Below are 27,921 nucleotides of genomic sequence, written 5' to 3'. Positions count from 1 at the left end.
TATTTTCTCCTTGAACAGCACCCCCACCCTGCAGGACAATCCGTTTTTTAAACTGTAGGGGAATTTAAATAGATGTTTGTGATACTACATGCTGCGGACTGCTGTTCAAAGGGCCCTGGTGTGAGCCTAAGCAGTTCTGTTTAATTTTTAAAAAGTGGGGGCAGGGGGCGAACAGGCATCAAAACAAATCAATGTTCAGGAACAGTAAGCAGCTTCATTTCCCAAAAAGAAAGCACAAGTATGTCATCTACTAAGAAGAAAGAAAATCTATAATTGCTTTTATTATTTTCTACTGTAGTGTTAGCACTTAACAATAATACTCATTCTTAGACTATTTACAATCCTCTGTTGTAGACTCTACTGCACAGACATTATCAAGCATAAATGGGGCAATGAACAATTCTGTAAGGCTTAAAAGTAACACATTTGTACAGATGCTCAAAATTTATCATCCAAAATGTAAAAATGTATGTGTCATTACCCATATAACTCTGAAAGAGCTGGTGCTATTTCAACAAAACAGAGAACATATTTGCAAAAAAGAAAAGAAAAGAAAAGAAAAGAAAAAAGAAATGCGCAATCCGACAAAATATACAATCAGCTTGATCCAGGGCTGGTTTAAACATGCAGATGCTCCAGTATGCACATGTAGCTCCTACAAAACCAGCACCAGAGCCTTGAGTGTACATCCATCTCTGAAGCCAACAGGAAAGCTCACATTAGCAGATCTTCAAGAGCACACACAGAGCTTTGTATCAGAACCAGCAAGGTTTTAGGTTTATGCATATAATACTCATATTTTAAAGAGACATGTAATTGCCAACCTTGAGAATGTTCTGAAAAAATATTAAACCTTATATACAGAATGAGGTAAATGTACCTTGGTCTTTTTAAGAGGTAATTTGAGTTTAAAGCAAGTTTTTACATGTTAAAAAAAATCAAGTACCATTCAAACCATTTTAATGGCACAGTATGAACAAGGAGCTAGCTTAAAAAGTGGATCCATGGCACTCAGTTGACAGATGGTTATTTTGCTAGAATAGCCTCTTACTAGGTATGAATCTGCAAAACTATGCCACTCATATATACAGATATTTTTAGGTTTACAAGACATGAAGGTGTGAAAGGCTACAAAAATCTGAAAAGGCAAATAAAAATGTTATGATAAAACTCCAACTCTTAAGGATTAAGAGTACCTAAAGTTACAGCACTCAAGACATCTGAGTAACAAGGTTTGCTACTGTTCCTTTGATGTGTCTTGTAAGCAATTGGATCATATGTCCAAGATCTGAACAGCAACTGTCATGCTATTTTAAAAAAAACTTTATAAAAACCCCTATTAAACAAATGTGTACTGTGCAGTACACATTACACAACAGCTTTCATCAAAATTTTACTAGATTTTTAAAGGTATAACAGTCAAATGTTTTGAGTGCCAAAATATTTTGGTCCCCATGGACTCTCAAGAGCAAAACAAAAACTGAAAAAAAATGAATACTTGTCTAGCTGCTTAAAGATGCATATCAGAGCTGTTGTGATGGTGAATCTGAGTCTAAATTGGAAACCATTTTTTAAAAATTCTTTAAAAATTACCTCCAAAGAGAAGCAAGCTTTTAAGACTTCCATCCCTGATTTCTAAGATTATTATCCAGGTTAGCAAATGGCTCCCAGCTTCCTTCCCCACTGTTCCTCTAGCCCCCAAAGCACATTCCCCACCTATCATTTTGCTTTACCTTAAAATGGGAAATGAAGGTGATGGTTTGTACATCTCTTAACAGATGCACTCTGATGTGCTTTGCAGGGCATAAGGACCGAAAGTTCTGTTAAGAACTGGCAACCTCTAGCCCTTTAGGACCTTAATTACCAAGGGACACTGCTTTCAGTCCTAAACCAGGTAAGTGAATCAGGAGGATAGAAAAGTGCCATTCCCACTCCATACCTGAAGGTAAAGAAAAGAAAGTGCTTTGCAAGTTGGAAGGGATGGTAGTGGCAGTGGGGAGGGAGATGGCAATAGGATAGCAGAGTCAAAGGAAGGGAACAGGTGAACCACCTGAGCCACTCAGACTGGCTCTGTACAAGTTTTTCTGTTAGGGGCAGAATTGGGGAAATCCAGAACCAATCTGAGGGAAGCCTTAGAGGATATGCCCATCCCTAATCTACATGTGACTTTACAAGCAACAGATTAAAAAAGTTCTATGTAATATATACAGGCACTCATTCAAAAGATATTGACAAATTATCAATGGAAAACATGACTAAAATTATATCATCACAGCTGAAGCCACAAATAACAAAGTACAATTTTCATGATATACAATTTTCCTGCTGCAACGTCTATTTTAAGAACTGCTAAAAAATTAACCTCATAATTTTCTCTAGACTAAAATAGAAAAATCATTTTGGCATGAGTGAATCATGGGAAGTTAAGGATTGATAACTGGTATGCAGGCAGCCCCCCATTTATGCACATTCAGTATTTGTGCGACTGTGTAGACATGCACCACACTGAACCTGAAAGTGACTTGGAAATGTAATACTGTAAAGACATCACTGAAATATCACTAAAGGGCGGAATGGGGTGGGTGGGGGAGGAATGGGGCTGCTGCAGGCTTTCTCAATGGGTTTCAATTATACGCAATTTCACAAATGTGCACAAAACGGGGGGGGGGGCTGCCAGTACAGCTAACCAATATTATTTTCATTCTACATCACTGTAAAAAATTGCAGGTGGGCAAAGTCCTCACCTTTTCCTTTATGTCTGCGTTGAAGAAAGACAAACTTAAATAGGTAGTTTTTGCTTGCTAGCTTATTTTAACTTTTACGGAAATCAAAAGTATTTTTTAAAAAAGATTTTAGTTTTTCATGGTTCTTCATAAATGTATCTAGCTTGAAGATACATTAATAGAAATTTGATTTGTGCACCAGATATAAGATTTACATAAATGAAACCCAAAATACACCTTAAAAATGCAAGCACAGTTTTCCAGTATTGTAGATGTAACAGTATTTTACATCCAGCAGCAAATTTTACAGCTACCTGTATGCACCAAAAAACAAATGGTATATTACTATCCAACTGTGATTTAGTAATAATAATAGATGGAGGTTTCAAAGCAGTGACTTTCAAGGCGAGCCACAAGCCACATGTGAAGCTCTTGCCACCAAACAGGAGTTGGCCTGCATGGAGAAGTCCAATGGCACCACATTTTAGGAGCGTGGGGACCTAGATCCAGTCCTTACACATCTCCAGATATATACAATTGGTGAGGTCAGAGCCAATAGTGCCAACCATCTGTTAAGAAAGCACATACTGACCTGACCAGCAAGATCACACAACAGCTACAGATGCTAGGGAAAGTCTACTGCTTTGCACACAAGGACTGCATACAATAAGGCTACCCAAATGCAATGTTTTTACACATGGATTACCCTTCGAGAAGCAGGGAAACAGGTGACACTTTAGCAAAGAGCGCTGTTCTTTGAATGGGTAAGGGTCTGTGCAGAAAAAAAATCCCCCCGCCCCAGATAACATTAGAGTGCTAAAATTTATTTTCTCGGATTAAGCCCTCATATCAAATTTTAAAAGAATCTTGAAGTACTCTTTATGGGTCATTAAAAGTTAAGTGCCACTTTTGACACCACAATTCATTGTGATGCACAACTTTAATAACAGCACAGAATTAATTTATATACTTAAAATTCCTAGTCTTCAGAATCAAGAGGTTTTGGTAAAAAGAATTCCAAATGTAGTATAAAATTCCCTTTTAGTTAAGATATATTTTATCATTCTAGAAGCACCAAAGGCTTTGCATATACCTACTGAAGTGCATTACAAAAATTGAAAAGTGGCACTTCCTGGTACAGTACAATCTATTTTGAAGGCATGTAATGTTCTGAAGCAAAATAACAGAAATACAAAATATAACTGCATATGTTGTATATGTTCTTCCAGAGTGGATGAGGTAATGTCTTCAAATCCTGATAAATACGTCCAACAGTAAGTGTCCTAGTAGCCAAAAAAACTACACAATCTGATAAGAATAAGCCAAGAGTGGTTCAGAATATAGAGTGCGCCATCATGAACAAAGCAAATAGCTTTAAAAACTTTCAAGATATCCTTCAGTGCAATAGTGTGCACGAGTATCATCTTCATGTTCTCAACGAAACAGGGACCAGCGTTAATCCTTGGAAAACCAATTTATGTTTTACTGAAGCTGAAGAGGAGTCCGTGGGAAAGAGGAGTCCGTAGTGCAAGGTAGGGAGCTGTACAAAGTTTTACTGCCTCTATAGAAATCCTGGGCTAATAACTGATCTTCCTATTTTGTACAAAAGGCAGGAATATCCTTCTGTTCCCCCAGTGAGGTAGAACAACTAGCCTTCTTAATGCACAAATTAGGTGCAGATATGGTCCTTTAAAAGTCTCCTTCAGTAACACCTCCAAGATTACATTTTTATGCCTTCTTGCTGACTGAGCTGTGACAGTGTTTTCTTTATGCGTAAAGCTGTTAGCCTTGCTGCACCATTGGCATACCAACATTCCCGCATAATTTTGGCCATTACTCGCAAGGCCTGTAAAGAAGTGAAACAGAAGTTTAGTTTTCATACCGTAACTTCTCATCTTTTTGTATCTCAGTGCTATGAATTTTCCACTGACATAAAATTGGTATTTAATTTAGCATATTTGATTGGCATATTAGTAAGCAGAGCTGTGGAATTAATGTTTTAACATGTGGCATTAACTTTTTTCATTAGCCAGTTGAACTGAAATATCTGACTGCGGAAGATTCCATAAAGTACACTTAGTGTGATTGAAATGTTATTTTCAAACAAACTCTAAGCTTTACTTGGAAAAAATTTCAAACACTGTGAAGTTTTAGAATCTAAAAGAGAATTTGAAATGGAGCACTAGCCATTATTTTAAGATGTAAAAATTCATTAACGTAATTATTATTCCACAGGTTAAATTTTAAGAAAGAACACTGAAAAACTATATTAACATGCTTGTGTGTGTTGGTATGTACAGTTCCTAAGGATAACTACATGAAAAGTTAAATATTTTCAATCCAATTCAATTTCCTTCTAGCTGTGCATTATAATTTGTATTATCAATTCTCTTACTAATTGCCGTAGTTATATAAAATCATGCATTTCTAAAAATTGAAAATTTCCTATAGAAAAGCATTTCACTGGGAAATTTTCTGCACCCCACACTGCTATTCTTGCTAATATATTGCATATTTGTGTGATTAGGTATGTCCCATAGTTAAAGGCATAAGGTGAACGGATATCCTTCAAGGCACAATCAAGTTTCATTTTTGAGTATGTAACTCAAGGTTTTTATTTTTAAAAATTCAAACTAAGCTGCTTTATACATTTTTAAATATTCTCATTTTGATACAGTTTGAAAAACCTTACCTCACAGCTCTGCCATCGGTTAGGAATATTGGGTCGAAGTTTCTGTTCACAAACAACTTTCCTCATTTCTTCAACTGAAGGATCAGAAGGAACCAGGTCATAATATGGTAGTTGGTAATCTTCATGAATTCCTAAAATGTGTAAACCAAGTTGTAAGTTAACTGTTGTCATGACAGAATTTGAAGTCAATTCTGTTTCATTTCTATTTGTACCTACCACCAATTGAACATCGCCGAGCTATTTCCCAGAACACTAATCCCATTGCATAAATATCTGCTCTTTTGAAAGACTCAAAATGCTTCATGTTTATGGAATCATCAAGTACTTCAGGAGCCATGTACCTATCAAAATGAAAACCAGTATATTTTATTTATCAAGAAGTGGTCTCTAAACATAGTTATCTCTATTTCTCTTTAATTAGGCACTAGAAACAGTTGAGCCACTCTGCCAGTTAGGCATTACGCAATAATGACATTCTCAAGATGCTTACTATTGACCTGGCTCTCCATTTCAACCAAGACTTTTAAAAAGTAGGAACTTCTGCATAACTGAGAGGCATGCAGAAGTTCCAATCAATTCAGGACAGGGACACCCTGTTATGTGACTGAATATGTGGGCTATGAACGTGTGACCAGTGGCGTAGCGTGGGGGGTGCAGGGGGGGCCAGCCGCACCGGGCGCAACATCTGGGGGTTAGGGTTAGGGGGCGCAAATCCACGGGTTAGGGGACGCAAATCCACGGGTTAGGGGGCGCAAATTACTTGCCTTGCCCCGGGTGCTGACAACCCACGCTATGCCACTGCGTGTGACTCTTCCTGCTCCATGACCATTTCCTTGTTCTCTAAACTGGACTTACGCAAAGAGAGCACAGGCACTTGTTTTTCTGCAACTGAACCTGACAGGATTCAAAATGCCATGGTGCAGATTGTGTGCAGAGAGAAGAAAGCAGGACGTTCTGAACACCCCACCATAGGCAGAAAAGGAAAAAGTGGTGTATACATACACAACAGTGCTATATCTGCTGAAGGAGGTTGTGTGGTAAATGAAAGTTTTCCCCCCTCCCAGTTTTACTGAGAAGGACTCCAACACCTCTCCTCATCTCCCTGCTTCTCAGTAGCGTTTGCACAAGCCTTCTGTCGTCCCAAAAGGAAGCTTTGTATATTTTCAAACTTTTTATTAGAAGAGTATTTAGAAATCCAGAGTGGAAGCAGATGTGGCTAGTCTAAGTCATATCAGGGTAAAGGAACCTCCAAGAAAGGGAGCCATTGCATGTCACCCCCTCTGCTTCTCTTATTTCATGGATCTTGCTCACCTACAGATCTCAAGATCTGAACTTTTCTTGGTCTATTTAAGTTTCCCTGCAGTTCCTCTGGGTTTCACACCATAACAGGCCATTTCCCTGCCTAGTTCTACTTCTACAATAGGATCTATTCAAGATTATAAACCAAGCAATGTGAAACTTGTAACAAGTAACCATTGCACTGGTTTGTTTGTTTTTTAATCCCTGCACCTGTGTGTCAAACTACAAAGCCATTTTACATACTATCTTGCCGTTTTGGCAACTAAACCTTTAGATCAATTTGAGCAGGCTTTTATTCGAGTTTGGTAATCTCTCAAAAATAAGCAAAGCAATACTGCTATTTAAAGAGTAATCAGGTCCGCTGCAATAATATCTGCAGTATGTAATTGTGTTCGGGAATGATCCCACAGTAATAGTTCAGTGAAGACACATGTGAGATACAGGTTCGAGTACATAGGCATACATAAAATGGTCCATATAGATGTTTATCTCTTTACCAGCTGTTGCAAGAACAAGGTTCAAGCCAGGTTAAAGCAGCCTAGCCACTTAGATGCCCTTAAGTAGCAACTATGTTTTAAAATACAAATCTATATTATAATTTACAATGATTTTCAAAGCACTAATTACTCTGCAAAAGGCAGGTAGGTTTGGGTGACTGAAAAATAAATGTTCTGAGAAATTGGGCACACTCTTCTCCTTCGCAGTAATTTTGTTTTTATTATATCAACAAGATGACTATGGGGGAAAGGAACAAAGCACCTTCCGATCACCTATTTAAGAGAAGGCACTACCCAGAAGTTCTAGATCATTCACCAATAAGGAGGTATGGAGGCCGGGAGTGAGGAGAAGGGGCACTACTGCAACCACCAGCAATATTTCAACACCACCAGTTACACTGTCAGGTAAGTTATGGTAACAAACAGCAATTATCTATGTAGCTTCACAGTTGTGTGGGAAACTGATCCTTAACCCCCAAACAGCACAATACTGCACTACGCTGGTTTCCATTATTAGAATGCCTGCTCTCCAAGAGACCCTGGAGGAACCGTACATTTAAGTTTAGGGCTATGTTTATCAGTCTCTTTAATATAATATATTCTGTTTTTTAAAGATTGTTAATTTTACCTTTTTGTTCCCACCCTGTGGTTTGGTGCAATATCTATTGTGTCTGTAGCTGAATCATGTCTTACTGCCAGGCCTAAATCTGCAATACAACAGGTACCATTTTTCTTTACTAATATGTTCTTTGATTTCAGGTCTCTATGAGCTATAGCTGGTTTTCCTGCATTAAAAAAAAAACACACAGAGAAAATTATTAATCAACTAGTGCATCTGCCTAGAAATTGCTTAATTATGCATTTAAATTGAAATTCAAAGCTGATCTTTGGCAATGGTTCAAGTCAAATAAAGCAACTTTCATACATGGTACCAAAGTATAAGATTTTGTAGAGGGAAAGGCGGGTGGACATAAATTTTGTTAACCACTTGACAAATATGAACAAGGTTACTGATACAACATGAAGCTCTCGGAGTGCCTAGGAAAGATACAGCGAAAGTAATACTGATGCTGCTGTAGTAATTACTTATCCTATTAATTTGAGTACCTTAAATAAATTTGGGTACTAGTCATTTAGACCATAACTCAACATTTCCCTGGATACCAACCAGGATGAGAAAACAACCTTTCCATCTGTTCTGAACAAAGGCAAGGTGCAAAAAAACCTTTTGTCTGTGAGTGCAGCAGTGGCTGATAAGGATCCTCTCCCCAATGGGGTGGCTAAGAAGAGGAGCATGCTAATATCATTTTGTGGCATTTTGTCCCCTTGCCCCTTTGGATGTGGCAGCTATTTTGTGTTATACTATGTTCTCATACCAGCCCATTGCACTTTCGCAAAATTCCGCAGGCCCACAAAGGTTGGCAACCCTGGCACAGGCAATAATGAGCAAGCTGGACCTACGGCCTGACTCGGTAAAAAAGAAGCTTTATTTATTTAACTGAAGTTATATAGCTGCTCCATAACCTAAGTGCTCTGGGCATCTCACAAAATAAAATATTTTAATTTGATGAAATAATAAAAGCAATTAAAATAAAATTAAAAATACAATTAAAATACAGATTTTTCTAACATAATATAGAATCCCATATTGAAATACACCTCATTAATAAAATGTTTTAAGAGCTTCCAGATGCATAAAGTACACAGTATTGGCATTCTTTTAGTCCATCTTTGCCTCTGTGTCTTGCTTTGGCAAGCAGGATTTTAGTTGCAACATATGAAAGGAGGACAGATGAACTGACTACTGAGCACTGGGAAAAGTAGTTTGTATTGCATACTTTGTTAATTTTTTTTATTATTTGTTGCAATTTATATACCACCCTATACCCGCACGTCTCAGGGTAAATAAAATAAAATCAAAACGTAAAACCACAAAATACATAATCAAAATAAAAGTAACAACCACCCGATAACAGCCCCCATTATTCCACTGCTCTTGGCATGACAATCCAAATTTCAATTAAATCAACGTACACTTTTTAATGTGCTAAGTTGCATCTCAGTGTTTCACATTTGCCCATATAAGATGATAGAGAGGAATTTATTAAATGACTACCGTATTTTGCGCCCCATAGGACGCTCCGGCCCATAGGACGCACCTAGTTTTTTTGGGGGGGAAATAAAGAAAAAAAAATTTATTTCCCCCCCAGGTGCGGGGCTGGAAGAACCAGGTCGGGGAACAAGGGAAGGCACGCTCTGCCTCCCCGCTGTCCCCCGAGCTTGTGGGGCTGGCGATGGCCACACAGAGTTGCGCTGATCCCGGGACTGCAGGCAGCTCTGCGCCGCCATCCGGAGCGGGGCGGGACTTAGCACCCTGCTCCCGATGGCCGCGCAGAGCTGCGCTGATCCCGGGACTGCAGGCAGCTCTGCGCCGCCATCCGGAGCGGGGTGGAACTTCGCTCCCCGCTCCGGGTGGCCACGCAGAGCTGCGCTGATCCCGGGACGGCAGGCAGCTCTGCGCCGCCATCCGGAGCGGGGCGGGACTTAGCGCCCAGCTCCGGATGGCGGCGCAGATTTGCCTGCAGTCCTCGGACGGCAGGCAGCTCTGCGCGGCCATCGGGAGCAGGGCGGGGTGTCAGGGAACTGCCATCAGAGCATCAGGTGGTGGAGGGACTCAGGCAGGATGAAAGAGACTCAACTGCTGAAGCAGGGACCAGCAGGGGGAGGAGTGATTCTCTGAGGGAATGTGAGCAGGAGGGAGGGCTCAGGGACGCTTCCAGCGAAAATAGTGGGGAGGTATCTGAGTCTCACATAGGGAGACCCATACCTCGCAGGAAACTGTCACGCCGTGAGTCCAGGAGACGCGTTTCCGTTAAGGAACTTCTTTGCTGGAAACGCTTCCGCAGGCAGCCACTGTCGGACTCTACTAGTGACTAGAGCAGACATGTCTGAGGAGCTCCGTCACACACAGAGGTTTGTGGGGGCACACAAACTCTGAGGGAGCACGTTTTCACGCACAAGCAGCTAATCAAACCCTCACAGCAGTCCGACAGTCTTTGTACGCTGCCTGTGCAAGAGAAGGCATCATGAGCGAACCAACCGGAACCGGAGGAGCAGGGGCTGGAGCTGGTCCAAGCTTGGAAGATAGATACCGAGCGTTGGAGGTTCAACTGGCCCTGCAGACGGCGAGGCTGGAGGAGAGAAGGGCTCAGGATGCAGACAAGAAGGGGAGAGCCACTCAATTCCCCAGAAAGGTACCAGGATTGGTGCAGAAATTTGGGGGGGACCCCAAGGACTACCATGCTTTTAGGACAGAGATGCAATATGCCCTTAATGTGCAGTTCGATGAGTTCCCTGATGAGGAATCGCGAGTTGCTTTTGTAATTGGGCATCTTGAGAAAGGGGCTAGAGACTGGGTTCGACCCCTAATGGCAACGCACAATGACATACTAAAGGACACAATGAAGTTCTTTCGTGCAATGGATATCATGTTTTCCAGCGATATTGAGGAAGGGGTGGTGCGCAGACAGCTAATGGCTTGTAAGCAGGGGAGTCGATCTGTCCGTGAATATTGGACTGAGTTTACCATGCTGATTCACAGACTGAGTTGGGATTTATCGGCGGCACCCGTTCAAATGCTATTTGAAGAAGGTCTTTCTTCGGGGGTGAAAGACGAGCTGGCACGGAGCCCCAGGGCGGAGTCTATGGATCAGCTGACCAAATCTGCGCTGACCATAGGAGCGCGGCAGGAGGCAAGAGCCTTGGAGAGGCGGGAAGGGAGAGGGGAACGTTGGAAGGAGTTCCGCATTCCAGACATTCCTGAGCCAGCTTTCCCGCCGGCAGAGCCGATGGAAATCGGAACAGCGCGCGCGCGCGCATTTTCAAAAACCAGCGAGGGAGCTAAGAAGGAGGGAAAGGGCCCCCGGAAATGCTATCTCTGCCAACAGCCAGGCCACTTTGCCAGAGTCTGCCCCCAGAGGAAGGAATGGCAAGGGATGGTGGGAGCTGTTGAGGGGGGAGAAGAAGGGGGAGAGGAGCAGGTAAAAGCCAACGCCTGGTTGCCACAATTGGGGCACTGCAGCCAGGCCAAAGAGCAGTGAAAGTGCCCGTGCCAGAAGCTCCTCGACCTGCTCTAGTGATTGAAGTGTCGCTAGAGCTGCAGAATGGGCACCCCCTAAAAATAAAGGCGCTATTGGACTCAGGCAGCTCCTGCAATTTTATGAGCAAGGAGTTTGCTGCTGAACACCAGATACAGACCATCCCTTTAAGCAACCCCCTGCAGGTGACCACGATTGATGGCAGGGAGTTGTTGGGAGGAGGAGTCCGCTTGCAGACTGTCCCAATGATAATGAGGGTGGCAAGGCACACAGAACTGATAGCGTTTAATGTGGCCACCCTGGGAGGCGCTCCCATTATTTTGGGAATGAGCTGGCTAGCTCTACATGATCCGCTGGTTGGCTGGCATCAAAGAGTGGTGTCCTTTGGTTCAGCACATTGCCTAGAACACTGCAAAGGGGAGAAGGGTTCAGTAGGGGTCCAAGCCACCCTAGCAGGGACTGAAGTAATGGGGAAGGTGAAGGTACCACCACAGTATGCAGATCTCAGCGACGTGTTCAGTGAGAAGGAAGCTGACCAACTACCACCTCATAGACCCTTTGATTGTCAGATCAATTTACTCCCTGGAGCACAGCTTCCCGTGGGCAAGGTGTATGCCATGTCAGACAGGGAAATGCAGGAGTTGCGAGGGTTCATTGACAAGAACCTGAAGAGAGGCTTCATCAGAGAGTCCAAAGCAGCAGGGGGGAGCCCAGTGTTCTTTGTGGACAAAAAAAATGCGGACAAGCCGAGACTTGTATGTGATTTTAGGCGGCTGAATGCAGTGACTGAACCGGTGGCGTTCCCTATGCCCAGAATTGATGATATTTTGAACATGGTGAGGAAGGGAAAGATTTTCACAAAGCTGGATCTAAGGGGGGCGTACAACCTGATACGCATAAGGAAAGGGGATGAATGGAAAACCACCATGTTTACCCCTTTGGGGGCGTTTGAATACCTCGTTATGCCATTTGGATTACAAGCAGGCTCCGCGTGTTTTCAATCTTTTATGAACCACGTGCTGGGCCCTTTGCTCTACAAGAATTGCGTTGCCTTTCTAGATGATGTGTTGGTGTATTCTGAGAATGAGGAGCAACATGTGAGAGACGTCAGAGAAGTGTTGAGCAGACTGCAAGCCAACAGGCTGTGGGTCAAACTGGAGAAGTGTCGGTTCCATACCAAGGAGGTGGAATTCCTGGGGTACCGCCTGTCAGACAAGGGATTGGCCATGGATCCCGGCAAGGTACAGGCAGTGCTGGAATGGAAAACACCCAAAACCAAGAAGGATGTGCAGAGGTTCCTAGGGTTTGGAAACTTTTATCGTAAGTTCATCCGCAACTTCGCCCATCTGACGGCGCCCATCACTGACTGTCTCAGCAGTAAGAAGAAGTTTGTATGGACGGCGGAGGCGGAGCGAGCGTTTGAGGAACTGAAAAGGGCCTTCGCCTCTGAAGAACAACTTCTGCATGTGGATTTACGAAAGAAGCTAAGGGTGGAAACAGACGCATCTGACAGAGCCATAGGGGCGGTGCTTCTTCTGCAGCCGGGGAAGGAGGAGTCGGAGTGGCGTCCGTGTGCCTTCTTCTCGCGGAAGCTGAACAAATCCGAGAGGAACTACACGGTGTACGACCGAGAACTGCTTGCTATTCATGAGGCGTTCCGGAGATGGAGGCATCTGCTGGTTGGTGCACAACATAAAGTGCAAGTGTGCACGGACCATAAAAATCTAGAGTACTGGAGAACGGCGCGAGTGCTCAACCAAAGGCAGTTGAGATGGGCCCAAGAGTTCTCCAAATTTAACTTTGAGATTTGTTATGTGCCAGGCCCAGAGAATGTTAGGGCGGACGCTCTCTCACGCAAACCTGAATATTTGGAGGGGGAGGGAGCACCCGAAGAAACCCATATCATTCCAGAGGACCGCTGGGTGTGTGGGGCGACTTTGGTGGGGCAAAGGGAATTGGTAGAAGGTACGGTGCAGGATGCATACGCCCAGGGGAAACTCAGGGATCTCAGAAGATGAGGAAGATTCGTTTCGGGGTTTTAGCCCTTCACCTCCCAGGGGGGAGGAATTGGGAGGGGGTGAGGGGGGCCCTGGAGGGGAAGTGGATGTCAGGGAACTGCCATCAGAGCATCAGGTGGTGGAGGGACTCAGGCAGGATGAAAGAGACTCAACTGCTGAAGCAGGGACCAGCAGGGGGAGGAGTGATTCTCTGAGGGAATGTGAGCAGGAGGGAGGGCTCAGGGACGCTTCCAGCGAAAATAGTGGGGAGGTATCTGAGTCTCACATAGGGAGACCCATACCTCGCAGGAAACTGTCACGCCGTGAGTCCAGGAGACGCGTTTCCGTTAAGGAACTTCTTTGCTGGAAACGCTTCCGCAGGCAGCCACTGTCGGACTCTACTAGTGACTAGAGCAGACATGTCTGAGGAGCTCCGTCACACACAGAGGTTTGTGGGGGCACACAAACTCTGAGGGAGCACGTTTTCACGCACAAGCAGCTAATCAAACCCTCACACGGGGCTTCGCCCCTGGCTCCCGGTGGCCGCGCAGAGCTGCGCTGATCCCGGGACGGCAGGCAGCTCTGCGCCGCTATCGGGAGCGGGGCGGGGCTTCGCCCCCGGCTCCCGGTGGCCGCGCAGAGCTGTGCTGAGCCGGGGACTGCAGGCAGCTCTGCGCAACCCTCGGAGCCGGTCTCCCCAGGGTTGCACAGAGCTTCCTGAAGCCTGGAGAGCGAGAGGGGTCGGTGCGCACCGACCCCTCTCGCTCTCCAGGCTTCAGCGAAAGCCTGCATTCGCCCCATAGGACGCACCCTGATTTCCCCTTCATTTTTGGAGGGGAAAAAGTGCGTCCTATAGGGCGAAAAATACGGTAATTCCTCTGCTTGGGGTGGAGGGAAATACTACACTGACAGAACACGTGGATGTGTTTTCTACTATTGCTATTAAAAATGCAAACTAATAAAAAAGCATATTTTTAAAATCTGAACCCAAAATTAGCAGGAAACTAACCAAAGTATGTTTTATATAGAATTAAGACTAGAAGAGAAATAGGGATATATAAAGACATATTTTGTCTGAAACTAAACTGCCATGAGAGTTTATGAGGCATCTCAAATGTAAGTAAATGCTGTTATAAATTGCTCAAAAAGGCTGCTATGTGTTGTCTAATGTGCTTAACAGGGAGATTATATATGTTTAATATATAAGAAATCTTAAGAACACAAGCATAACCATGTGATTTTTTCTCCTATTAGGTCCATATTAATAATGCTACATACTTAATTTAGTAAATTACCTTGAGTGCCAACAATCTCCATGTGAAGATGTGCAAGTCCACTGGCAGTAGACAAAGCTAGTTTTATCATTCCTTCCACAGTAACGGTATACCTGTTTAGGTAATCGAAGAGAGAGCCATGCTCATGATAATCTGACACCAGCCACAGCTGTGTCCATGTACCATTATCTGAAAAAAACAACCCCAGAATAAAATAAGCATTTCCAAAAGCAAAACATAAAAATTATTATCTTGTATGTGGTAAGCATTTCATTTAACCATGGTCTCTTTCCACTAAGTTCTTTAGCATCTACTGATGCTAAAACATAAGAAATGGTGAAAGCTGTAATCCTGCATACACAATCTGTTTCAATCCCAATGAAGTCATTGAATCATAGAGATGAAAGGAACTCCAAGGATCATCTAATCAATGATATTTAAGCAGTTTGTGTAATTGCAAAAAACTGAATAATGATTTTTTTTGTTTTTGAAAATACAAAGATCACCAGAACATTTGAAATCTGGTGATTTATTTCTTCTTCACTCATTAAAATAAATTATATGCCCTTTTCCAAGACTATTCCTAGAAACTCACAATCTTAACAGTTTTTTGAAAGTACTGTACAATCAATACCTAAAAAATTTAACTAACACAAAATAGTTACTAGCAGATTCTTACTCAGATTAGTAATCCTATGAAACAAATTAAAACAATTTTGTCATTAAAAACAGGGTAATGACTTGGCATTTAACTAGCCACCTGAAAGCTAACATGGAAGGAACCAACTATGCTTCCCTTGAGGAAATTCTACAACATGGGAATACCAAGGTGAAGGCTGTTTTGTGCCTGCCAGCTTACCTGACCTTACTGGCAGGCCTACAAACTATAACTGATCTTAGTGCCCATGCAGATTCATAAATGTGCACTGCAATTCTAAATCAATTATATGAGCAGCATTTCATTCAAAAAAGAGAAGACATTTTTTCCTCACTGCAAGTTTCTGGGTATTTCCAGGAGATGAGGAATGGTAGCACTTTATTCATCATCTTTGAACTTTACAACTCTATGATTCACAGAATAGAAATCAATATGGGGCATATACATCAAACACAAACACTAATGTGAAGCCAATGTAGAAATTACTTCAAATTGACACAAAGTGCAACAGATAGCATTATGAGATTTCAACAAGCAAAAAGGGACCAGAAGCAATTTTTAAAAAACTTAACCTTTATTGTCTGCAGCTATGAACCCAAGAATATTTTCATGACGTAACATAACGGTTTGGTAGATTTCTGCTTCACGAAACCATGAACGTTCTTCTCTTGAGGAGAAAATTTTCACTGCAACTTCTTCTCCTCTCCATTTTCCACGCCAGACTTCTCCAAATCGACCCTTTCCAATACTTTCCTGAAGTACAATTGTTCTTGCAATTGTTCTTTGAACAAGTAAAGGTAAACCTAAAAAAAAATAATAGTTTATTTTGAAAACAGTGACCAAGTTTGTTACTTTTAAAGCTACCTGACTGGATAAAAAATCACTATTCATGGCTGAGATCCAAGATAACTAATTTCTTCCCGTTTTTCTTCAATATTATAAATAACACAATAGAGCACCACAACCTTTTCCTGATATATGGATCAGTTTTACAGTGGTGCCTCGCAAGACGAAAAGAATCCGTTCTGTGATTCTCTTCGTCTAGTGGTTTTTTCGTCTTGCGAAGCAAGCCCATTGGAGGATTAGCGCTATTAGCGGCTTTTAGCGGCTTATCTGCTGATCGGATCAGCTGATAAGCGGCTTAGCGGCTTAGAAAAAGGGGGGGAAAGGGGGAAAAAACAGCAGGAACTCGCAAGACATTGTCGTCTTGCGAAGCAAGCCCATAGGAAATTCGTTTTGCGAAGCACCTCCAAAACGGAAAACTCTTTCGTCTAGCGAGTTTTCCGTCTTGCGAGGCACCACTGTATAGCTTTGATCTCCAAAAAGTACTATATTGCTTTTGAGATGTGTCAATGTTTCAGTTAGTTCCTGAATAAGGAGACCAGGAAGATGTTGCTTGGTATTCAGTGCAGTTGCATTTTCTGCAGGGGTTGAGCTCCAAGGGTTCCATATATACATAAAAATGCATATACTCAAACCATTGGAGCCACTCTCATGCGAGCTCAGCCTGCTGGCTCCAGAGGCCCTGGGATGCTTTTGCAAGGGCTCTTCAATTTCCTGTAATTCTTTGAATCTTGTGGGAGCATCTTGAGGCTTCTAAGTCAATGCACAGTGAGGGCCTTGCCTGCATTTAACTTGCAGGATTTCAACCAAAGGTCTTCAACTGCATACAGTTAAAATCATGCAAGTTAAATGTGACTAAGAGGCAATTGTACAAATTACAGGGCATAGTTTCTGGGAACAGATTCCAGTCACTCACTCCTCAAGTTGTTCCACAGTTCCACAAATTTCATCAGATAGCTCCCAAATACATTTTTAGTAAACATGGCAAAATATGTATGTAGGGTTGAGCTCCCCACTCTGAAATGCTGGGTTAAGGACCCAGGTTTTGATCTGGGCTTCAGATGGTAGCCACAGTGGGAGATGGAAGGAGCAAAGTTCATGGTAGAAACAAAAAGGACCATATGGAAGTAATATTTTCTCCTTCTTTGCTATAGGAAGAGCTTTTTTACTTTTTAAAACTGAGAAGCAAGAAATACTTTGCAACTATCTTCTCTAGTTCTTTCTTAGTTTCAAATACAGGAACTCTCTATTTTAAGTAATGGATTGTGGAAAGTGAGAGACGACTGTCTTTGGTGGCTGAAACAGTAAGTGCATCCTTTGGAAACTAAAGGCATGGAACTACACCTTCTCAGCTGTTGTTCAATTAAATATTGATGCGGTTTTTCTAGTCAGTAACTGGTATCTCTAACTTCTCTCTTCAGCAGAATATTACTGAGCAAACAGCTACTACATAACATGCCAAAATGTTACTCTGTGCACGGTTTCACCTCATTTGTAAAAAACACCAAACCGTGGTTTAGAGCAGAGCTGGCTAATCTGTGGTCCTTCAGGTATTGTTTGACTCTAACCCCCATCAGCCTCAGTTAGCAGGGCCAGTGGTTGATCATTGTCTGTAGTCCAGCAACATCTGGAAAACCACATGTCAGTCACCCATGGTTGATGAGTCACAGCAAGACATGGGTCCCACTCTCTCCCTTTTCCTCTAACAAGGCTGCAGGATGTTAGTCCAACAAATTGCAGGAAGGCGGTAAAGTCTCCACCCACGTTCTACATGGGTGCATGTAGCTTGTTGTGCAGATTGTTGTGATCTCCAAACCCAGGCAAACTTTGGTTAATCTTAACTATGGATTTTGGAAAAAGGAAATGTCAAAACACCATTTATGAAGGTAGCTTGTTTCAAATAGGGCTGGCCCAAAATAACAAGGGGCAGTTGGTTACTGTTTCACCCATCTCAAAACTTGCAGAGTAGATTCACCTTCCACCCCTCCCCCCATTAAAGGTAATGAAATCTTTTCATGAGACTGTAGAAGCAGAACTCCAGAAATAAAATAAATAGCTGCTGCAATGAAAAATCCCACTGTGTCACTCACTGCCTGGCCAGGTTTTATCCAGATCCTAGTCTTGCTAGACTGCAGCCCCAACTTTCATTTAACATGGGGGGATGGGACATGCAAGTTCTAGCCTTCATAGAACTAGCAATAGGGGGCAAAATGCACAGGCACTTGTATTACCCAACGTGCCTGTACCTGCCTTGCAGCACTGGAAAATAATCTGCCACTTTAGCTCTCCTGCAAAGGAAGCAGTAGTGAGATTACAGATAAGACATTTTCCTGTGACATTGAGACCTTTCCTTTTTGCCTATAGCTCAAACTATTTCCTATGGATATTAAGAAATCTTTCTACAGGTTTTAATACCATGTGCCTCCAATTGTTGTAATGACTATGGGACTAGGCTGGTATCCATAGCATTAATCAATGAGGTCTAATCTTCCTTGCTAGATCAAAAAAGATGGTAATACATACACAGATCCTGCCATACTGTTTATCCCCCAGTGTGTATTGCAAGCATTTTGGTGAGATTGTGCAGATATTAGAAGTAATAAATGTTGTATATTTCAACAACATTTTACCTTAATTTCAAGATCTATATTTTTTAGGTAGGGTTTGTCTGCAACAGAAGAAAGCCTTTGAGCATGGCACTGAAACGAAACTTCAAACAAGCTTTACTTTTGGTTTGAAATCTGATTAAAATCTGAATTTATCGCAAGTTGCTGGCAATATGATAAACTAATTATGATTTCTGCCTAGCTATATCCTCACAACCCCAGGAAAATACAATCACAAAATCATTATTCCTGTAACATTTAGCAAGTAACTATGCTTGTGTTGCACTATTAACAATACTACCCCCTTTAGAAGATTGGGGTGGGGGGGGGGGAGAAGAGGGAAGCAGGAAGAGGGAAGAGACTCTTATTACCTGAACCTGAGCCTGAAGTCGTCATGTCATAAATTAAATCTTTTAAAGTTGTTCCCTCAGATATAAATGGAGGGCGATCCATAGAAGGATCTTCTTCACTTGGAACACGATGGTGTATGACAGCACGATTATGGCAGATATACAAAATCAACATAAGTGAAATGCAGACAAAACAAACAGGTCCAGCAATGACAGCAGCCAATTCTACTGGTCCTAAATTAGAAGGCAGCTTTCTTGGGAGGGGACCTAGAAGTGGAATGGGGAGACACAGAAGACAAATAAAAATAACCTATCAATTATATATTCCATGCCTGTATATGTTTGTGCACTTGAATAAAACAGAAATATCTCTCTATGGACATATATCTACACAAGATTCCCCCTTCCCCCAGTTTTCAGGTAAACTTACTTGGTACATCAAAAGTGCAATACAGGAGTAGAAGATGCTACCATGTGAATAAGTCATTGGATGCTTAGATTGTTCCACTATCTGTTTTGATTTTAACTAAATTATGTTATATTGTTTCTCACATTATGCTTTCAAAATTGGGAGTGGGGAAAATTACCTGGGGTTGGAATCGGTAGCTCTATTTTATTGCAGAGGTCTCTATCACAGCAATGTGGCACAGTAATAACTCCTTCACTTGTTGAGGGGGCACAAATAAATGGCCTGTCTCTGGGAATCAGATCAACTTGTGCCACACACATGCTATTGCGTGTTATTTTCTCTCCGTTCCGTGTTACAGAAGTGAAGCAAAGTCCATCTGTTGTGCATGTAAAGTTCTCTTTTGTACAAACAAGACAGTAACACTGTAGAGCTGGGGGGGGGGGAAGAGAGATGTTCATATTAGTTATGTTAAACACTGGCGGAGTTACAAAATCCAAGGGCCCCCAAAATATGCTTCCACTCCTAATTGCTAATTTATAACAGCATAAATTTCTTAATGCGTATTTGGTGCAATAGCTGCCAAACAGCTTTCAAGTAAATCCAGGGATAAAGCAGCTAGCGTATGTAACAATAAGACAAGTTTCTACATGAATTCCTTCTATCAGTTTGGGTAAGTTGACAGCCAACATCTGGGGAAAAGAATAGCATTCCAGACATATTTTCAGATGGTTGTTTTTTGTAACCTTAACATGAAATAGGTTCACAATAATCCAAAGAACTGTGAAATTTCAAAAACAATGTGTGATATAGCCTAGCAGCCAACTGTTCATGGTGAATATTTTGTAAAACTTCACTGAGTGCATGCCAGGCCTGGGGCGCACTGATTGTATGTTTTTTGACAGAACAACTAACATGTGATGGTACTAATACAACACATCAAAAAGAACAAAGGGTTGTGTGGCACTCTAAAGAACAACAAAATTATTATGGTAAAATCTTTCATGGACCATTGTTCACTTCATCAGATGCATGTAGTGCTATCCTGAGTTGCAGGTATATATTTTGGCTAGGGCAGGGATTTCGAAGTCAGAGGGAAATAAAATGCATTAAAAAAACACTGATAATTATGTACTGAACAGTGGCAATTTACAATGCAGATTTTGAAAGCAGGCTTTCTGACATTGGTAAGCCAATTAACACGTATGTGTTAAGGATCCCTCATCTCAGTTCAGTTCACAAGTGATAGCACTGAGCCTCTTGATTGTAATTCATGGTTCCACACTACAGTCTCTTTGAGATTTCCTGAATTTGTGAGTAGGTTGAAATATTTCCTCACTGGTTTTTGAATATTACAATTTCTGTGGTCACATTTCTGGTCATTTATTATTTTTTATAGAGCAGCAATGGCTTAGCTGTGGCCCATATACAGCCCCATACCATGTGAAAAGCATGCCACCTAGATCTGTCAGGAGCAGTGGCCCCTTTTAGGGGGTCTTTTTTTCCCCCTTTGACACCCTACCCCCTTTTGAATTGCCATGGTGCTCTCAGTGTTGACTGCCCTGCAGGTACAGTCAAATGTTTTTGTCCTCAACTTCTCTTTCAATCTTCCAAAGCTTAGAGAACACTTGCTTGCTTGTCTTCAGCGTTTTCCTTTAGAACCATGAGTAGTGCTTTGAGTAGCTGGCTATGATGTTTACACTGTCCAAGAGAGATAATCGTGCATGATCAGTCCTGATAGCCAGCAGCGGGACAAACTGAAGCACTGAAGTAGCTGACTGTGCCTGCAGCAATTTCTTAAAAACTTACCAGTGAGCAATCTGAAATGGAGGGGGAATCAATGTGGAAGAAAGGGGGTATAGATGGAAAGCAATGCAATTAATGTTGTGGTGAAACCAATTTAACTTAGGAAACTGAAATCAATCAATGAAGAGGAAAAAATTGGGAGGTCTTAATGGGGCACAATGAAATGAAGCCAATGTTCACAGGAAATCAATGTAGAGGAAAGAGGGGGTTAATAATATATTAATGCAGAATAAATTGATTGGTTAAGTTTCAAGGCAATTAAAGTAATTGGGGTGTAGAGGGGAAGTTCATTTATTAATGGAGCATAAAATTTTGGAACCCTCCTACAACAGCAGTGCCCTGGAAAGCAGAAGGGCTGCTGAATATATGTCTATCTGCTGCTGAGTCTGTTCCTCTGCCAAGCTGTCTGTGTGTGCACAGCTCCGTGCAAGCTACTCTGCTGCGTGTGTAAGTGTGTACATGTACAGGCTCTTTCTGTGTAACCACACTCCCTAGTGTGTGTACACATTGGCATGCAGCCCTTGGACAGGTAGTAAAACCCTCAATATGGTCTCCAAGCAAAGCAAAAAACAAAACCCATTAACTATCCCAGCCATAGAGCCGGGAGGGTTTGTCCTACGTAGAATACAGAAGGGCATTGCTGACCTTTAACAGAATATATCATATTGGAAGATGAACAGGTAAATGAACCACTGAGGCTGTAGATTAGGTCCAGTACCTGTATTGCCAGAGCAGGCATGAGGACAGCTTTGGAGACTGGGTCTGCCAAAGGGGCTGGTTCCATTCTCTGTAGCTCTGTTACCTGGCCTGTTGTTGCAACATATCAGATTTACTCACTTGTTACATTTTAACCCTAAACTTCCTCCTAATGGAGCCCAGAGCAGCTATAATCAAATTTACCATCAGAAATAATTTTTAAACCGTTATGTAAAACTTGGGAAAACATAAAAACTGTTCACTGGAAAATCACCTGGAGGCTTGAACAAACATTTTTTAGCTGTCAGTGGGATAGCAGCAATACAGGGAACACACACAATTCTGCGGGGAAAGAGTTCCACAATTGGTGTGCCACCACAGAGAAAACCTTAGCTTACGTGACTGCCACGCCAAACAGGCTGTGTTCATTGGCAAGACTGCAGCAGATCTTAAAAGTTTGAGCTGGTTGGTACTGGAAAAGGTATGCCCACAAATCCCAACTTTCTACAGCACTTCCAACTTATCAGGATTCAATTCAGCTCATTGCCCCACATCTAGCCAGTCATTGCCTACAGACACTGGTCCAGCACCTTAACTGCCTCTCCATTCAGATGGAATAGAGAATTGGGTATCATCAACACTCCAAATCCCTGGTTGACTTGTCCCAGTAAAGTCATATAGATATTGAACATAACTCTGCAGGACTCTACAGCACAAGCACCAAGGGGTCCAGCCAAAGTTCTCCAGTGCTACTCTGGTGGTGGTTCTGGAGATAGCAGCAGAGCCACCACAACACACATGTTCCCAACTCTCTTATCTATTGAGCAGTGCCAGCAAGATACCATGGTCAATGGCATCAAAAGCCACAATATATGAAAACAATTAAGGTAGCACTCTCCCTGTCTCTCTTCCAAACAAACAAAAAAACAGAACACAAAACCATCAGTCAAGGTGAAGCTAGACTGAAACAGGGCTAGATAATCCACTTCATCCAGGCACTCCTACAGCAGACCATTACCAGCCATCACCTTTTCAGTCACCTTGCCCAAGAAGGGGATATTTGCAACAATGCAGCAGTTGTCTTAATGTCTCTGAGTCCAGGGAAGACTTTTTGAGATAAAGCATTAAAATTGCTTGAGACTTCTATAAAGCAGCTTTCCAATAATTTGGCAGATGTATCAGAGACTTCCAATGAACACCTAGACCATAGGTCTAGGTCCCACCTATGCCTATCGTGCCCCATAGATATGCCTGCAGTAAGGGAGTCATAGAATAACAACACTGTTCACTTTCTATTTTGTTTCTATGGCTTTCTAGACTTCTCCCAGAATGGAAGTGTGATGGGAACTAAAATGCAGAAGTGTCTACTGTGGTGAGTAAAACAAAGAAGTGACTACTGTGGTGAGAAAACAAAGAGGTTGCTACTGCAGCGGGCAACTTGGTTGCCCAGAGGTTGCCATCATGGGGCCCCAGGAAGTGACAGCTGTAGTCTGGCTGCAGGAAGTGAGAGCTGTAATTATTATTTATTAAATTTCATAGTGTTGCCATACGTCTGGGAATTCCCAGACATGTCCTCTTTTGGGGGTCCTACATGCCCATCCAGGGGGAATTTTACATTTTAAATCAAATGTCCTGTATTTTGTTTTTTTTAGAAAAAATAAGTTGTGTGCGTGCTGCTCTGGTTCAGGCTCTGGTGTGGGTGGCGGCAGAGGAAGCATCAGGCGATTGCCCTAAAAAAGCTCAACTTTTTGTGTCCAGATTTTTACCTCTTGAAATATGCCAACCCTAAATTTCTATACCACCCTTCAGGTAGTTTACAATATAAAAACTCAAAAATACATACCATAGTAACACACATTAACAATGACACCCACAGAGTTAGAAGGAACAGGGACGCCACATCATCCCCACTCCACTTCCTGCAAGGCTGTGCCACAGGAGAATTGTCTTGCTAGGCAAATTTTACAATTTACCAAAACAGCATCCATGATATACAAAAAAAATTCACATCTAGCTCATCGGTCTCTTCTCTCATTTTCTATTACAGTACTTTCATCTCTTTCTTTCTGTCACTTAGTGGTGCCTTTCTGTATCACTGCCTTCTTGCACTTTTGGTCTGTTACCTCTCTTGCCTTATTTCTTCTCTCTTCTCATTAGGACTGTGCATGGACTCCCAATCTGCCCTGTGACCTTGATCTGTTGCTCCCAAATCAGGCCAATTCAGTCTGTGCTGCCCCAGTGGCCGTCCAGCTCACCCCAGATTCGGTCCTGCTGTGGGGCCAATGTCTTTTTAAAGGGGTTTATACTCCTGTTTTAATTTGCAGTTTTTTAATGAAAAAAAATATTTAAGGTTAAAGGGCAGGCACACCAAGACAGCACAGGATTGAATCCCCCTGCTGATCAGCTGTTAAACAGGAGGATTCAATCCTGTACAGCAGTGTTTTTCAACCTTTTTGGGTCCACGGCTCCCTTGACCAACTACATTCTTTCTGTGACTCCCCTGTGGGGCTCAGGAGCCCAGTTATGTCACCCCTTGCTTGTAGAGCACAGCAGGCAGCCTCTCACCCTTTTTCGAATACCCTCCCTTGTGGAGTGTTTCCTCAGCCTCCTCTCCTTGAGAATCCTCCGGGCAGCCACTGCTGCCGCCCCTGGTCTCTGAGCTGCCCTCCAGCCTGCCCCACAGGGGCCTGGGACTTGTCTGTCCATTCCCAACAGCAAAGGCTGGCTGGGCTTTCTCACCCGCTTGCTTGTTTAGTCTGAGGTTACCTTGGCTGCTGGTAACCAGCACTCCCTAACCAGCCCCATGGGCACCATTCACCTGGGGAACTTGTAGCCAGGGCTGCTGCAACCAACAGCACACAAGCCTTTGGGAGGCAGACACGTGAGAAGGCATCAGAGGAGAGAGGGGGGGAAAGGACATAGGGCAGTGCTGCTCATGGTAACCATGACCATCATTCAGGGCACCCCATGGCACCCTGGTTGAAAACCAATGCCATAGAGTACCAGTCACTACTCCTTTGCAAGTGGCTGTCCTTGCACTCAAGGGAAGCAGGCCACTCACAAAGGAGCAACAACCGGTAGTTTTGGGTGTCTCCATGCAACCCTTCACCGATGTGCCACAGGTGGCCACAGCAATGCAGTGAGGTACTGGATGAACCTTTTGTACAGTATTATCTATGGCAGGCATCCCCAACCTGTGGCCCTCCAGATGTTTTGGCCTACAACTCCCATGATCCCTAGCTAACAGGACCAGTGGTCAGGGATGATGGGAATTATAGTCAAAAACATCTGGAGGGCCGAAAGGTTGGGGATGCCTGATCTATGGGCACAAATGTAAACTGCATTTTTATGGCTGATGTATGGAATCTACTGATAAAATATGAATCCAATAATGTCTGCAACTGAAATCTAATTTTTTGAACCACAGGTGCCACAATGCATTTAAATGTATTTACAGTGGTACCTCGGGTTAAGTACTTAATTCGTTCCAGAGGTCCGTTCTTAACATGAAACTGTTTTTAACCTGAAGCACCACTAGCTGCAGCCGCCGTGCTGCTGCTGCCTGATTTCTGGTCTCATCCTGAAGCAAAGGTCTTAACCCGAGGTATTATATCTGGGTTAGCAGAGTCTGTAACCTGAAGCGTATGTAACCTGAGGTACCACTGTATTCATCTATGTTTCTACGCTCCTCTTCAGTTAAAATTCTCAGTGATGTCAGATCTGTTTTTTACTCTGCATTTTCTGACCACACAAATATGCACTGCAAAATTGGGTCATGTCTGTCCATGAAAGTCATGCCTGAGATCATGTATTTTGTATCATTGCTGCCTGCAGTGAAATCTCAAGTGGTGGATGCAATGCCCCAAACTCAGTTTTTTGCACTAAGATGTTACACTGAAGTGCTGCGTTTTCAAGATGTACAGTCTTTGCATACAGATCAGCTGTGATCATAGTAGGTTAGAAGTGCTTTGTGGACTGCTTACAAAAATAGTGTAACATCAGTAGCTGTAGATGCAACTTCTACAACCACCCACCCACCCATTAAAGCAACAGGCACAACAGCTTTTGAGTTCCCATGATTTTTGCCATCCTTTTTACGATTCAATGCGGTTCTTGGCATCGGTGCAGTTTTGGCCTCAACCGCAAGCACACCGAGCTGGGATGAATGCGGACATCAGTTAAATCTCAAGGCTTAAAAACTTCTTCAAAACACAGGCATTCCTTTCTCTGCCAGCAGCACGAGGATACCGGTAGTTGCCCCCTGCAAGCTTTCCGCAGCGCCTCGCCGTCACGGTGCGGGAACAATGCCGGGTTTCCTCCGCTGTTTCTATCACAAAGTTCCAGCCAAGTGCTGAGATAACGTGAATCATCCCAAGGGGCACCACCCTCACCTTCCGGCTGCACCTCGAACACACACGGCCGGATCGGTGCCACAGCGCCAGCCCCACGGGGCCGCCGCGACCCTCCTGCTCGAGGGGGCAGCCAAACTGCGTCCCGCCCCTTCCTCGCCCCCACAAAGCCCTCCCCGCGCCAAGCAGCATCTGCCCTGGGGAGCCGGTGGGGCTGGCGAGGGAGGGACGGGGGCTTGGAAGGCGAAGGAGAACAACGCGCGGCTCCCTCGGCTTCTGGGCAGTGGCGTAGCGTGGGTTGTCAGCACCCGGGGCAAGGCAAGTAATTTGCGCCCCCTAACCCGTGGATTTGCGCCCCCTAACCCTAACCCCCAGATGTTGCGCCCGATGCGGCCAGCCCCCCTGCACCCCCCACGCTACGCCACTGCTTCTGGGTCCAAAGGGGGCGGCTTCTGGGGCGCGCCCTAGAGTGCAATACTACACAAAAACAAGGCGCACCCCCCCCCAAGAAACACGCGCAGACGGGACTCTATAGGCGCCCGCTTTCTTTCTTTCTTCTCCCAGGGAGGCGAATGGAAGGGGGGGCGCCAGCCTTTGTGAGGGCGCGAGGGCCGCCGGCCTGGGCGACTCGGCCCGCGCCCCCTCGTTCTCCCCCCACCCCCTCCTCCCTCCCCGGGCGCTTGCTTCCCCTTCTGGGACGCCATGTTGCCGAGGGGGGAGCCGGAGGCCGGTGGGCGGCGAGGCGCGGAGCAGGCAACTCACCCGTCGTCGCCTCAGGGAGGAGCAGCAGGAGCAGCAGCTGCCCGGCCGCCGCCGCCGAAGTCGCCCAGCGGAGCAGAGTAGCAGCAGCAGCGCAGGGGCCCCGCCGCCGCGGGCTCGGAGGAGACGCCGCCGCCATTGTCCCCGTCCCGGCCCCGCCGCCGCCGCCGCCTCAGCCCCTCTCGCGCCCCCTCGCAGGGCGCCTCTCGCCCAGTCGCGGCCCGCTCGCCCCGCCCCCAGGCCCAGCCGCGCGCCTCCGCCGCCAGACGAGACGGGCGCGCAGGGTGGGAAAGGCTGCCTCCAGTCAAGCGGGAGAGCGGAGCTCCTGATTGGCCGCGGTCGGCTTTCGGCCCCGCCTCCCCCTGCTGCTGCTGCTGTAGACGCGGCCCCAACAACAAGCCGCGGGGGGACCGGAGGGAGGGAGGGAGGGAGGGGGGCGCCTGGCCTCCGCGACCCCCGGGCTAGACTGAGGGAGCGGGAAGCGCCGTCGCGCGCGAGGAGATAAAGAAGCGACAAGGCGGCACCCGTGGCGGGAACTCGGCGGCGCTTTCGAAGCTTCTCCTCCCTCTTCCCGTTTCTTAGCTTTGCCCCAAGGACCGCCAGCCCAAATAAATGCTCTGGGCCGGGATCTGAAGCGCGGCGAGGGCGCAGCCCCGGCAAAGAAGCCCCGTGCCGGGGGGGGGGCGGGCGAGGCAGCGCCCCCTTTCCCGCTGGGTCTCCGGCAGACCCGGCTGGCGTCGCCCGGGCTCCTCTCCCGGAGCAGCCTCCGCCCCGCTTCTTCCTTCGCGTCCCGCTTCGAAATTCCCTTTTCGGACTCTTCCCTCGCCTCAGATGAGGGACGGGGTGCGCGTGAAGAGGGCCCAGCGCAG

At 44.4% G+C, this 27,921-nt stretch overlaps 1 protein-coding gene across 1 annotated transcript; it reads right to left on the bottom strand.

Annotated features, from left to right (window-relative positions):
- Positions 1-251: 251 nt before the first annotated feature.
- Positions 252-27,192, bottom strand: TGFBR1 (transforming growth factor beta receptor 1). Its single transcript, XM_081166533.1, has 9 exons — positions 27,056-27,192; positions 19,624-19,875; positions 19,058-19,303; positions 15,810-16,040; positions 14,601-14,768; positions 7,840-7,996; positions 5,632-5,756; positions 5,416-5,546; positions 252-4,569 (listed from the first exon to the last, which is right to left on the bottom strand). Exons 1-9 carry the CDS (start codon positions 27,189-27,191, stop codon positions 4,444-4,446), a joined length of 1,572 nt encoding a protein of 523 aa, XP_081022659.1. The 5' UTR covers position 27,192; the 3' UTR covers positions 252-4,443.
- Between the last annotated feature and the right edge of the window lie 729 nt (positions 27,193-27,921).

The sequence above is a fragment of the Podarcis bocagei genome (assembly GCF_964188305.1).
Source record: "Podarcis bocagei genome assembly, chromosome: 13".
Lineage (NCBI taxonomy): Eukaryota > Metazoa > Chordata > Lepidosauria > Squamata > Lacertidae > Podarcis > Podarcis bocagei.
Note: the sequence above shows the minus strand (reverse complement) of the source record. Positions and strands in the feature narration are given on the sequence as shown.

Excerpts from the sequence above, each read along its gene's own strand:
- TGFBR1 (XM_081166533.1), bottom strand. The coding sequence starts at position 27,191 with ATGGCGGCGGCGTCTCCTCCGAGCCCGCGGCGGCGGGGCCCCTGCGCT. Across the intron at positions 16,041-19,057 it reads GACTTCAGGCTCAGGTTCAG|GTTTACCTTTACTTGTTCAA; the intron begins GTAATAAGAGTC and ends ATTTTTTTTTAG. Across the intron at positions 5,547-5,631 it reads TCGGCGATGTTCAATTGGTG|GAATTCATGAAGATTACCAA; the intron begins GTAGGTACAAAT and ends TACACATTTTAG.